This window comes from Mauremys mutica, unplaced genomic scaffold (assembly GCF_020497125.1).
Source record: "Mauremys mutica isolate MM-2020 ecotype Southern unplaced genomic scaffold, ASM2049712v1 000068F_np12_subseq_12102942:12251100_obj, whole genome shotgun sequence".
Classification (NCBI taxonomy): Eukaryota; Metazoa; Chordata; order Testudines; family Geoemydidae; genus Mauremys; species Mauremys mutica.
In genome coordinates this window covers 1-14,365 of record NW_025422825.1, presented here as the reverse complement: position 1 = coordinate 14,365, position 14,365 = coordinate 1, and the positions used below count along the sequence as shown (strand labels likewise).

Below are 14,365 nucleotides of genomic sequence, written 5' to 3'. Positions count from 1 at the left end.
TTTTAAACTAGAATGGGAGAAAGATTTTTGCATTCACTGTTAAAGATGGCAAACCCTTGTCTTATCTGCAATGCATCATTCACTCACTACAAAGCGAGCAATTTGAAATGTCACTATGAAATGTATCACAGTAACTTTTTTCATCTAAATACCCTCCCGAATCAGAATTAGGTGTAATTTTTTTGCGGCTAGCTTGTTTTTCCTTAAACAGTCAACAGACCCTGTTTTTGGCATTCAATAAGGAAGCTGACACAACAACCTGAGCTAGTTTTGTTATGTCATTGGATATCACTCGTGCAAAATGTCCATATTGTGATGAAGAATTTAAGAATATTGCAGAAGTGGTTGCAATTTTACGTCCAAGTAACACAAAACTTCAGTGACTAATAAAGCAAATTCCAATTTCATGCCACACTATAAAGAGGCATATCGCCTAGATCAGTGCTGATGTTGCAAGCAAGATGCAAAACAATCTAAAGAATTCTCTATCATTCAGCCTAACTGTCAAACAATCCACAGATATACAAGATAAACCACAACTAGCGATATTTGTACACTGTTTCCACGGATGTAATTGTGAAAGGAAAAATGTTGGATTTGGTGACGCTAAAAGAAACAGCTCACGGTGTTGACATAAAGAACGCTCTTGACAAAGCAGTGACAAATGTCGATGTACCACAGGATAAACTTGTCCGTTTTGCAATGGATGGAGCACCTTCAATGGCGGGAGGGGGAAAAGTAGACCTTATCGGACTCTTGAAAAGTGATCCCAAATTTCCGGAGTTTATCCCTGTTAATTGCATCATCCATTGTGAATATCTCAGACAGATACTTCAAGTATGAAAATGTTATGAAAACGGTCCTAACAGTTGTCAATTTCATCTGCTCAAATGGGGAAAAAAATTTCATCAAAGAGCTGGATCTTGAAGACCAACCTAACCATGTCTCTTTCTACTGTACTGTGAGGTGGTTATCAATCAGCAATGTGTTAAATAAGTTTGTGGAACTGTTGGAGGCTATCGGTGCTTTCCTTGAAGAAAAGGAAAAGTGGAAGTCCTGTCCACAACTGGGGATGAGAAATGGATGCAGGATCAAATTTAAGGGAGAAAGCCATTGTAACTGATTATTTTCCTCAGATTACTTCCAGTTTAATTATAAACTGACTTGTCCACATTCTGGCCAGTGAAGGGAACCTTTCAGCTTGCTAGAAAGCTTATATATTTCCTTGATTATAAAGTTCATACAGTCACCAGATGCCATGGCAATGAGTGCCCTCTAAGTACTTGTAATAGTAATTAGTGGGGTATTATAAGGATGGTTATTTAGAAAACAGTTTACTTTTGAGATAACATAGCATGACTGCCATGCTAATATCTTGCCATAATAGGCAGCACAACAACTAGCTAATTTTACATAAATGTAAAATACAGCATAATTTATAGACACATTACACAAATTTAGGAGCAGTCTGGCATATGATAAACATTACATAACCTTTGTCTAGCAGACAGAAGTTTAATCAGATCTAATGGCTGGAAGATGAAGCTAGACAAATTTGGACTAGAAATAAGGTACACATTTTTAACAGTGAGGGTAATTAACCATTGCAATAATTTACCAAGCTCTGTGGTGTGTTCTTAATCACTGGCAATTTTTAAACCAAGCTGGATGTTAGAAATGATATGCTCTAGTTCTCTAATGAATTCCTGTTCGAAGTCCTATGTATGAGGGTCACAATGGTCCCTTCTGTCCTTAATCTAGGAACCAAAAAGAATAAGACCCACTGATTATATCACCTGCTTTCTTTCCTACTTTCAAAAGGGTGCCCTAACACTAGAATCTGAGGGGATATACTTCTCTCTTCTGTGCAGCCATAGTCCATAGGAAATTTTCATAGTCTGTCTGCACTGGGGTATGAGAGAAGAGGTAAAATTGGGCCTACCCTATTTTGGGACTGAGAACTATATAAGAGAGACAACCAGTATTGTTCAGTAAGATGACTAAAAGGAGGGTCTGCTCATTATCCACTATACCCTCTGATTTTGTCTACATTTTAAAACACTTCTACCTTTCCAAGGTAAGTCTAACTCTCACAGCCCTGCACTGTGCTAGGGGATCACACACTTTCTGTAGGATGATCTTATGGCATACACCAGGGGCCTCCATTCCACCACACAAGCTCCTTGTGTGCCACCCTCCCATCCCTCTCTATTTCTAAAAGGACTTAAGTCAAGCAGAGAAAATAGATTTGCTTCTTTAAACCAAGGAACTCACTCCTCCAATTCAACACTTCCTGTAGGTGAGAGTAAATAGGGGATTCATTTAATTGGTGTGGTGAATCTCCATAGAAATGCAGACTGAATCTTACCTTCCTTTCTCCTCCGCCTTGCCCAAATTGCACGCTTTAGGAGTGGGTGGTGCTAGAAATACTTTACTGTCACTGCTATCTAATTCAGTGTGGACTTCTCCATTTTTATGTTCACAGTTGCATTTCACTTCCTATATAGATCTGGTAAACTATAAAGATCCAAGTTCAGCACTAATTAATGTTTAATACCCTGGAGCTGGCCACCTCTGCATACTCTTCTTCTGTTAATCCAAGTAATACAAAATTTTTGGTCTAAAATAGTTGCGATTCTAGTAATCCCTGAATGTTTAGACACACTTTCTTTAATCAGCCCAAGATTCTTTTACCTTCCACAGTTACTCCACTGGTTAACTAGGTGTTCGTTAAGAGGGATTTAGCTGAACAGAAAGACAAGGGGAAGGGAGACTTGGAGCAATGGGGAAAGAGCAGGTGAAAAAAGGGAAGGAAAGCAGGAGAGGTGTGGAATGAGGCTAGGGTAAAGAACTGGGGGCTTATCTACACTTAAAAAGCTACTGTGGCATGTCAGTGAAGATACTACCTAGTAATCCACCTCCCTAAGAGGCTCTGTCTGCACTGGGAGTTAGGTTGGTATAACTGCATCGCTCAGGAGTGTGGATTTTCCACTTACCTGAGCAACATAGGTTATACCAGCATAAGTTGCTAATGTAGACCAAGCCTGAGACAGGGTTAGAGGGAGTTGAAGCAAACAGCCAATCGGCACAGGGCAGAAAAAGTCCCGTCAAATTTTTAGAAAATGTGTCCATTGGTCCCAGCTGAAGGTGCCTCTGCAGCTGCTATGTTTCAGTCTCTGGTTGGCTCTTCCATGTAGTCTTTCCAAAACACCATATAGCTAAGGGGAGGGGATGCACTAAATGGGGTCTGAGGGTAAAATGGTTGTCTCTCTTTTATATAGTTCTCAGTCCCAAAATAGGGTAGGCCCAATTTTACCTCTTCTCTCATACCCCAGTGCAGCAGTACCTGCTTAAGATGCTTCTGTATTTACATGCATTGTCTAGGAAAATTTCCTGGCTTTTCAGCATTTGGTGCTGTTGGGCACAGTTTAGCTGATAATGTAGTTACAGGAGATGAACTGAGAGAAACACTTAGACCAGGTCTTGTCAGTGGGCTTAGGTTCAGTACGGAAGAGAAGCAGAGTTACTTGCCTGGAGGGGGCGGCAGTGGCAGCAGCTGGAAAGAAAAAGGCTGAATTTCCTGCTCCAAGTGTTAGAGATTGTACAAGGATAGCAAAGGGTCATGAGAGATCTCCTCTGGCACTTTGATGGAGGCTCTGTGAGGAGTAGCAGTTGCACATTACATTGTACACTGTACACCGTGGTAACTGAAGAAATTTTCCATGCTTTGGAATACATGTTTATTGAAAACAATAGGAAGGAAGATATATCCCACTTATAAGTTTATGGGGATGAGAGGAAATGATGCAGGAGGAAAAAATAAAGGCTCTGGTCTCCCACACTAGTATTTATTTGCTGGGAAAGTGTCAGATTAAATAACTCTCCCTTTGAAGAGACCCACCTGTTAAAGTATGAACTGGAGAGGCGAGGACAGTAGTAGAGAGGTAGACAGTTAATTTCACTGTGCCCATATCTACACTAGAGGGAAAAGGGTGTTTAAAAACATGTTAGCTAACTTGTATATAAATACTACTAATTTTCCTAGTCTAGACAAGACCTTGGTGACTGTGTGCAATATACATCCAGAGACTTTGCAGAGCTTTCTAATATTTTATTGCCTTTTTGGGGGACTGGGAACTAATAAAGACAAAGTAGGCCTAGTGAAGTACTGAGGCAAGGATTTCATTGTTTTCAGAAGGAGGTAAAGAGAATATATTTTGCTGGTTGTAGCACCTTGGATCTATGCTTTCCGGCATATGGAGATACAATACTTGCTGATTTGGAAATCTGTGGGAATGAGATGTAAGAGGAATATGACAACATTCTTTTAAAATGCATTGCATACTATCTACATGGATGCATTTTACTGTAAAAAAGATTAATCAGAGTTGGGTATATACAGTAGCCTTTCAATAGAGCTTAAAACCAAAAAAACATATTGCTTCCTGATAGCCAGGAATAGAAAATGCAAGCTATTCCTGCTAACAGCAGTGTTGACTGAAGAATTCTTAAATTATGGCTCTCTGACCTTCTGCTAAGTGTACATCAAATAGGAAAAACAAACATTATAAATGTCCAAAAGTTTATCTTGAGTTGAAACATTGCACTTTCATTCTGATTACCCAGAAGTCCTTGACTTGTGCGTGGAAGTTCTCTGAGGATTATTTAATTTTAGTTTAAAGAGAGCACGACTAATAAAAAAAAGTGTAGTAAAGTTTCTGTTTTACCTGAGGGTACAAGGGCAGAGAAGATTTTTGAAGTTATAAAAAGATAAATATAACATTTAGGGTACCAGATCCCGGATAGGAGAGTCAGAAGGGAATTGGGAGTGAGGAAGGTGAGGTGTGGTACCCTCTAAAGAGCCTGGCGGTATGACAAAAGAGGTAGCTGGGAATGCTTCTTAGAGATATGGAAGTCAACTGTATGTTTAAGGGTGGAGTAAAAGGAGCCAGAGTGACATTTCAGAGTCAAAAGCAGCAAAGAATCCTGTGGCACCTTATAGACTAACAGACGTTTTGCAGCATGAGCTTTCGTGGGTGAGTACTCATGCTGCAAAATGTCTGTTAGCCTATAAGGTGCCACAGGATTCTTTGCTGCTTTTACAGATCCAGACTAACACGGCTACCCCTCTGATATTTCAGAGTCAAGTGACTCCTGAGCTAATCCAAAGGGTTGTCTTGGGCAACTGCTCTGCCTAATGGTGTCCCATTAGGCTTTATTCTCTCTCCCAGCTTTTTCAATGGCTACATGAAGCTGTTGGGAGAGCTAGTGAGACAACATGGATTGAAGTGTGAGCAGTACATGGATAAGACCCAATTCTGTACAGTCTCTACATCTGAAAATACTACTTCCAAGCTTTTCTTGCTAAGATCATCATGTGGATGAAGAGAAGCTGGCTGACAGTTAATGTGGATGAGACTGAAGTAATGCTAGTGAGATGAGAGAAGCAACCTAATGAACAACTCCTACATAACTGTCCTTTCTAGTAAATGCGTCAACCTTCAAACTGTAATAGAAGGAATGGGTAGATATGTCATCTTAGTATTGTCTTCTGTACTATCCACAGTAACTATTTTGGAATATTAAGTATGTAAATGCTTTTACTATGTAATGTGGTGCTTCCACCAGGCATTTTTTTTAAGACTGTCAATTAACATTAAGATGTATACACTTTCAAAGTAAACTTGAAGCATATGTGACTGCAGTCATCTGCTTTGATCTATTTAATTGGTATTGGGGAAATACTCTCGAAATATAATTTTAAATGGAAGGAAGATACCCATCAATGGAGTGTTTGGAGAAAGCCAAAACAGTCTGCAAAGTACATGGAGGCTTACTCTTTAGTGGGTCAAAATCTCACAGAATTTCATACAGAATTATCAATCATGCAAGGGACACATACATGAAAATTAGCTGCATTTTTAAATATTTTCAAGTACCATGCCTGCATCTGAACTCTGCCAATTCTTGTGGGTTTACAATCAGTCTTTAAAATGTGAAAAAGACCATACAAATGGGAAATCATGAAACTGACTCGATACAATGCTGTCAGATACACACTGTAAACTTGGGGAAATATTTTTATTTCAGTTATAGTCATTAGTGAACAATAGTAGGCTGAAAAAAATTCTGCATAGTAATATTTTTAGTGTTCTATAGTAACCTTGCAGACTCTTAAGATAAATCTGATATACAGGATCAAAAATGGCCTCTACAATAGGTCTTTTTATGGCTGATGTTTTATTATTAATCTCCCAATTGGGAAGATAAACTGTTATAACAGGTTCAGATACATAATCCAAGATTTGTATCTGCTAATTGAACTACTTCACTTAAATCCTTTCTCTTTACTGTATAATGTTTTATTGAATGGGACAAATACACATGTTTTGAGTTTAAATAGCCGAGTAGTGTGCAGGTTTAGTCCCTGTCTTTCTTTCTGAAGGCCAGCAGTTGTCCCAAGCTGCTGATGCGCTCTGTCCAACATTGGTGATCAAACCAAAAATGGCAGTGACTTTTTTCCTAGGCTTTCATTTCAAGGAAGAAAATCACACATTGGTGTTAACTTAAACAACTAGTACAATCATGTCTATTGGCCAATTTTATAAGCAAAATAAAAGGAGGATTCCAAAAAGGGCATTGTGAATGTTGCTTTTAAATAAACATTTTCCTTCAAAATAGGTTATTTAATGTGTTGAACCTTCAAATAGATACCAGGAGTACTTGTGGCACCTTAGAGACTAACAAATTTATTTGAGCATAAGCTTTCATGGGCCACAACCCACTTCTTCGGATGCATAGACTTAAATAAGAGTTTGTCTAACTGCAAAATAAGTTTAACTTCAAATATATGGGACTCAAAAACATCTGCTTTATTTTTGCTTTTGTAGAACGGCATGTTAGATCATGCATTGCATTGCATGGTTTTGCTCTTCTATTGAGCATGTGAAACTGATACTTTTTAAATCTACAGAATACAGAACATGTTGTGTACTATGCACAAAGCTTAGGATGAGTGTATTGAACCAGGAAAGCAAGTTTTATCATCTGACTTCTGATTTCTTGTACAAAAAGATGTGAATTTTGTATTTTTACAAGCAACTTGATTTAAAATAGATAAAAGTATTTGTCTGAGAGACTTTTAGTCCAGGAGAGTTTAAACAAATCTATATAACCAAGCTATTTTTAACAGTCTTATTGTTGGTTAATATTCTTGTTTTCTCTCCTCCCATCCTTGGTTTGTGCCTTCATTTTTATTCTAGAAATCTAGTCCTATCTAAATTCCACTAAGATTAACTGTAATTTAAAAGCCAGGAAACAAGGTACTGTAGGTTCTACTTATGTTGTTCTGTGTTTGCTTGGTTGGCCAAACAGTAAGGCTTTTGCTTATTCAGTAATGCACCTAATCAATGCTTAACTTTCAGTACACTAATAGTCCTATTGGAGTCAGTTGGGCTCTACACATGACTAAAGTTAAACAAGTGCTTAAGTGCCATGCTGAATTAGGGCTGTTTGTTGTAGACCTGAGCAGGGTTCAACTTGTATAACTACAGGTATAGTCTTGTATCCTGATAAGATTATTTTTGAGAGGAAAGTGTGCCAGCATTAACTCAGTTATTATATGCTTCATAATTTGAGTGGCAGTCATATCACAAATATTAAGTACACTTTATCACTGCACTTGGATTTAAAGTAAAAAGAAAAAAAGTACTATACAAATCACATTGATGGGCCCATGTAAAACTTCAGTTTATATTTCTTTTAGCTTGTCAAAATTCCCAAAGCTGATCTCCCAAATGAAGTGCATAACTTTAACTTCTACTTGTCAAATGTTGGCAAAGATAATCCTCAGGGAAGCTTTGATTGTGTCCAGCAAACTGTCTCAAGGTAAGCAATATTTAAATTTGTCCTGAAAGAAAATACTACGTTCATTGTGTGGTCTAGAACAGAAACAGTGAAAGGTTGTAAAACTTTTTTTTTCGAAACTACAGTAAAATATAACCTCTAGTTAAAATAATATAGTTTCTTAAACTATAAATACCTGCTTTTACATATCACTGTTTTTGTTTTGCTTTCCAAAAACTAACCTCTGAATACTTTCTCACTTCACTAGTGCCATATTTGAAAAGTAGGCAGTATTGTCAATGCTTGGATCAGATTTGTGCTACTACAGTTTAAATATGGCTATACCTGGCAGCATTCTAGCATGGTTTCTCTGACCATGATGGATAAGGATTTTAAGAACTACTACGCTAGTCAAAAATCTTATCCACGATGGTATGACTACCCTGTTCCAGGATCTGGTTGCAACACAACAATTCCTTGACACTGTACAGTTGGGTTTGCAACAAGGCTTATACTGTTCACTTGCATCTATGCAGGCAAGACTGCTGTACCATGCTGGAGTAGAAACTTACAAGTGGGCCAAGGAAAACGGTGTTTCTGGTACGGTAGATGAATCCTGTCTTATAGACCAACTCCCTGGCTAATTTACAGTGTTAGAACATGTATCGCAGGCAAACAGCTATGCATACCAATCAAGGAAATTGAGCTAAAACTGCAAATAAAAATCCATGCTTATACATGGACGTAGATGACATAGTTCTACTCTCAGTCTAGGCAGTGCTAAAAGTCTGAAGTTTTTAAACCTGTGTGGAGAAACTACTAGAGTCAAAATACCAGTTCTTTTATGGTTTTAGAACAGTAGTACAGAAACTTCTTGTTGGAATTTCACACAATGTTTAATTTGTTCAGTTTTGAGAAGATCCTATGAATTATGATGGAAAATGCAACCAACACTTTTTAAAATAAAAATTTCCTGAAGTTTCATCACTGGAGTTGAGAAGCTTAAACTTTAAACTGCAGTGGTTTGGGGTTGCCAAATGGTCAACCCAGGCTGCAGAATTACCCAGCAGTCCCTTTTCTTCTCTGGTCCCTTGTCTCCTTAACTTCTCTCTCCCACTCCAGTAGGCCACCCAAAATTATTAACCATTAATGGCATTTTTGTATGTGATAACGTGCCCTACTTATTTTTGTTTAAGACATAACTAAAATGTTTATCAAGAGTCTCGAGAAATTCATTAACATGAACGCTTTGTTAAAATGCCAAAGGATAAACTGAATCTTACTTGAAAAAAAATACTGTGCCCAATTGAAGGCTGGAGACAGCATTCAAGGAGTCAAGCAAGGGGTGCAATTTGCGTTGGGTAATGGAATGGAAGGGATATTACCTTGGCTTTTCAATATCCTAGTGCATTCTTTGTGATGTAACAAACTAAAGAACTTGGAAGTTACACAGTATTATAAAATACAACTTAATTTTGTCCATAGTAGAAATGGCACCCTGCTCCAGTGGGGCACTCTTGTACTGTGAAATCTTAAATGTATTCTGGGATGTTAAAGCTGAGCTTGACCTAGCTGGCGTGACTTCAGGGGAGTTAAAAATAAAATGGTAAGTGGAGGTGAAATGATGTGCTGAATGTTCCTTACCCATTCTGTTTGGAACATTAAACAGAGAATTGTGGGGTTGCTTTCAAAAATGTTGCAGGTCAGCTAGTCACTGTCCTTTGTGGGATCAGAGCTACTCAGATACCACTGTAACTAGCATGCTTTTAACTAGGCATTTATGCTGTACTTGTCACAAAGTGTTTAAAAACATAGTCATTGGTTTGAATTTGAATAGTCTTCCCTGCCCAGTATAGAACAGGAACTTTTATATTAAAACTCTTTGAGGAACAACTGTCTCTATAAATATGTACAGGTATAGCACAGTTTTAATCCAGGTATGTAGGCTTCATTGTTGTGAAGTTCAGTGTGTGCACACTATAACATCTAGTCAGTGTTTTAATACACAAGTTACAAGGTACTACACCTGCCCTTGAGTTTTTGTGGCTTTATTATCATACTTCACTGTTTTTCAAATGTTTGTCCCCTGTTACACGTAAGACCCACACAAACAAATTTGGAAACAATGAAAATAGTCTCTCTGGTGTGCAGTCAGGTGCACAAAGTAAGCAAGTTAAGAAACAGAACTGTTTAACTGGTGGGTTAGAGAAATCTTAGGCTACAACTAATGGTAAAATTGACACTGAGAATTAGGTTGATGGTTTTCCTTAAAAGGTTGGAGAGAGTTAATTAGAACTGCATGAATGATTAAGACCCTGTTACAACAGACACAAAATGTCACATTTTCACTTATGTTAACTCAGTTGAGTAAGTTTAGCATAATTTGAAAAGTTGTTTGAATGTTTAAGACACCGGCTAAGGCATGCTTTATGTAGCGTTTTGATAACATATAACTCTTTTGGTTAGAGGGGTGACATTTTTTTATTGAAATAGTTATACTGTTTTACAACCTCTAATACGAGTACAAGGTTGTCTTAATCCAGCATCATTGTGTCCACTTAGGGGGTGGGGTGCGGGTGTTCTACCATTTAACTGTACTTGTATAGTTAGTGGTATTATGTCTGTGCAGAGATGCCATAAAACACCTTTGAAGCTGTGTTAGATGACAGCTAGCTGTGGGATTGAAATATGCACCCTTTTTGCCCATTAGGATTTGCCATAAATGCCCCTAATTTTTATTCTGTATTGATACGTTTTAAGTTTAGAATAAAGTACTTATTCTTTTGAAACTATTTTCTTTCAATACTTTCATAGTTCTGGAGTCTCGCAGCTCAATTGTCTGGGATTTATACAGGATAAAATTACAGTATGTGCAACAAACGACTCTTATCAGATGACAAGAGAACGCATGACCCAGGCAGAAGAAGAATCTCGCAACCGCAGTACAAAGGTCATAAAACCTGGTGGGCCATTTGTAGGTATGGTTGTATCTAACTTTTTAATCTAATAGACAATTAGAAGGTAGTAATTCTGACCAACTTCAAGATCAGAACTTTTTAGTCTACTAACACTGCTTACATCTCAATTTTTTGGTAGTACAGCCTCACATCATCTATTCATACAGCCCCATTCACCTCTTCTCCTTTTTCTCCTTGTTCCCTAGCACATGCTGCCTGGATTTCCATTCTTTCCCAGAACCCTGTACATCCATTTCCTCAGTTCACTGCTTCCTGTGCTCCTTGATTATTTCCTTCCCTTCTTAGACACTTAATATTCCCATTGTTTGTAACTGCCATTACAAGTTATTTAAATATTACATGTGTTCATGGATTGACCTACATTGTTTCAATTTATAAATCTATCAATATTGCCTTAACCTGTAGTCTGGAAAAGTGACGCACTGAAGTTTTGGTCTACAAGATCATAAACTTAGGAGCTACAGAAAAGTGAATTCTGTATGCAGTGTGATGAATGTATCTTGATTTTAAAAATTCAAATAGTCTGCTCTTATTATATAGAGATCCATGACAATATAAACCATTCCATGCATGGTTGTTAGGCAGAGTCTACAGCCGGTTTGAAATAGTACCAAGATCACAGAAACTAGAGATGTATAGCTGGAAGAGACCTCAAAAGGTCATCTTGTCTATCCCCTCCCCCTGTCCCCATGCTGAGGCAGGGTCAAATAAATCTTTCTTAAAAACCTCCAATGATGGGGATTCCACATCCTCCCTTGGTAACCTATTCCAGTACTTGGCTATACTTTTATAGTTAGAGAACTTTTCCTAATATCTGACCTAAATCTCCCTTGCTGCAGACTAAGGTATTACTTCTCCCTTTTATCTTCATTGGATAAAGAGAACAATTGATCAGCATCCCCTTTTCAACAGCCCTTCACTATCTGAAGACTGTTATCAGGTCCCTCCCTCAGTCTTTTCTGAAGACTAAACATGTCCAGTTTTTTTAACCTTTTCTTATGGGTCAGTTTTTCTAAATCTTGAATCACTTTTGTTGCTCTTCTGAGTCTCTCCAGGTTGTCCACATCTTTCCTAAAGTGTGGCACACAAAACTGGACACAGTACTCCTGGCTAGAGCAGGACAGTTACTTCCTGTGTCTTACATGTGACAATCTTGTTAATGCACCCTAGAATACTAGCCTTTTTGCAACTGAATCACACTATTTGCTCTTATTCAGTCTGTGATCCACTGTAACCTCCAGATCCTTTTCTGCAGTACTAAGGTTTAACCAACTCTTCCCCTTTTGTATTTGTCCATTTTATTTTTCCTTTGTAAGTGAAGTACTTTGCACTTCTCTTTATTGAATTTCATCTTGTTGATTTCAGACCAATTCTCCAATTGTCAGGGTCCTTTTGAATTCTAATCTTGTCCTCCAAGATGGTTGCAACTCCTCCCAGCTTGGTGACATGGGCAAATTTTATAAGCATACTTTCCATTCCATTATTGAATTCATTAATTAAAATGTTGAATAGTACTGGAGCTAGAAGAGACACCTGCAGGATCCCACTAGAAGATTCATCACCCCAATTTGACAGTAAACCATTTATAATTATTCAAGTGTTTTTTCAATCAGTTGTACACCCATCTTATAGTAATTTCATCTAGATCACATTTCCCTAATTTGCTTATGAAAATGTCATGTGAGACTGTCAAAAGTCTTGCTAAAATCGGGATCCTGAGTACCGCTTCCCCCTATCCACTAGATCAGTAACGCTATCAAAGAAGGAAATTGCATTGTTTGGCATGACTTGCTCTTAACAAATCCATGTTGAACATTACTTACGACTTTATTATTCTTTAGGTGCTTACAAATTGATTGTTTAATAAGGTAAGCCTGAAGTCTCTGTTCCCTTATTCATATTAGTGATCCAGTCAACTGTAGTGACCCTCTGTAATAACAATATCTGGATGTGAATTTTGCCATATGGGAATGACCATATAGTGCAAATGACCTCAGGAGGCGCACTCACCATGCTGTGCTCCAGCTTACAGACTCTTCTTCCTCCTCCTTCATCTAGCAGTGACCTCTGAAAATCTGGAGAGCAAGATATTTAAATCTTACAACAGTACTTCACTGCCTGCATTTAACATTCAAGTCCAGTTATACTGCAGTGCTGAGTTGGCCTACAGCAAGCCATCTTAAATAGGTACCTACCTGGCCTGTGGAAATGCAAAACTGCATATATGCTGTCTGTGAACTGTAGACTCCAGGAAGGCATATTTGCTTATACTAGAACTATATCTGCTGCTCCTCTGTACAGTGAGGATCAAAATTCCTTCTTCCTGTAGACTGCCTCCAAAGAACAGCCTTTTGTTGCTTTACCAACTGAGATGCTGGTGGGTTTTTTACTATTTTATTCCATTTTCAACATTCTGGTGGGATATTCACCTATTTACTTAAAATTGTGTTCTCTTGAACACACCATTCACTTTGGCTACATAAGCCTTATAAATCATGTCAACAGACTTTTGGATGAGAATGTGCTTACCACAAAGAAATCAAAAAGTAGGTTCTATAACCCTATGTCAGTCTCTCAGGATGTATATCCCCACTCCACTGAATTTTCAACCTCACCTAGCTATTCCCTTCTTGAAGAAGGTGAGACAGGGATGGTTCTAATTCTTGATAAGACAGGCCAAAAGTTTAGTATGGGTATGGAAGGATCTTAATACAATACACATTTAAGACTAGGTTGCAGTGAGGAATTTAACTGACCACAATTGCATTAAACTAATCCCACATGACTCACTATTTAACACTGTTGTGCTAAAAATGCAAAGATTTATCTGTTCACATAGTTATGGTTATTTTTGAACCAGAAGTGCAAGATCTAAAGCATTAATGTGATTCTAGGCATAGTTAAAAATGGTTGTTAGTCTACACGCAAAATGGACATTTTTTTTACTATTCCAGGAGATGACAGCCAACATAGCTGATTTCATACCATAAATGGAGTTGGTTTGTATGAAGTTTTGATGTCAAAGAAAGTATTTAAGAACCTGTTTTCTGGATTCCAGAGTGTCAACCTGTGTTAAGGAAGAGGCCAGAGCCTCAGGAGTCTTAACACTTTCGGGTTTCTATTTTCTTACATAAGAACAGTCATACTAGGCCAGACCACTGGTCCCTCTAGCCCAGTATCCTGTCTTCTAATAGTGGCTGGTGCCTTATGTTTCAGAGTGAAGGAACAGAACAGGACAGTTATCGAGTGATCCATCCCATCATCCACTCACAGTTTTTGGCAGTCAAGGTTTGGGGATATCCAGAGAATGGAGTTGCGTCTCTGACCATATTGGCTAATAGCCATTGATGTTCATAGCCATGAACATTTCTAATTCTTCTTTAATCTAGGGTGTGTTTTTTTGTTTTTTGTTTTGTTTTGTTTTGTTGCTTCACGATGTCCCTTGGTAATGAGTTCCACAGGTTGACTGTGTGTTGTGTGAAGAAATACTTCATTATGTTTGAATCTGCTGCTTATTAATTGCATTGGGTGACCCCTTGTTC

General features: G+C 38.0%; 1 protein-coding gene across 1 annotated transcript in view; it reads left to right on the top strand.

Annotated features, from left to right (window-relative positions):
• LOC123356943 (RNA polymerase II elongation factor ELL2-like) overlaps positions 1–10,823 on the top strand; it is a gene marked incomplete at its 3' end in the record, with an annotated part of 29,907 nt that extends 19,084 nt beyond the window's left edge. The window contains exons 3-4 of the mRNA XM_045000202.1: positions 7,766–7,887; positions 10,660–10,823. Of these exons, the coding sequence (XP_044856137.1) occupies positions 7,766–7,887; positions 10,660–10,823 (286 nt within the window). The remainder of the gene's footprint in view (positions 1–7,765; positions 7,888–10,659) is intronic.
• Between the last annotated feature and the right edge of the window lie 3,542 nt (positions 10,824–14,365).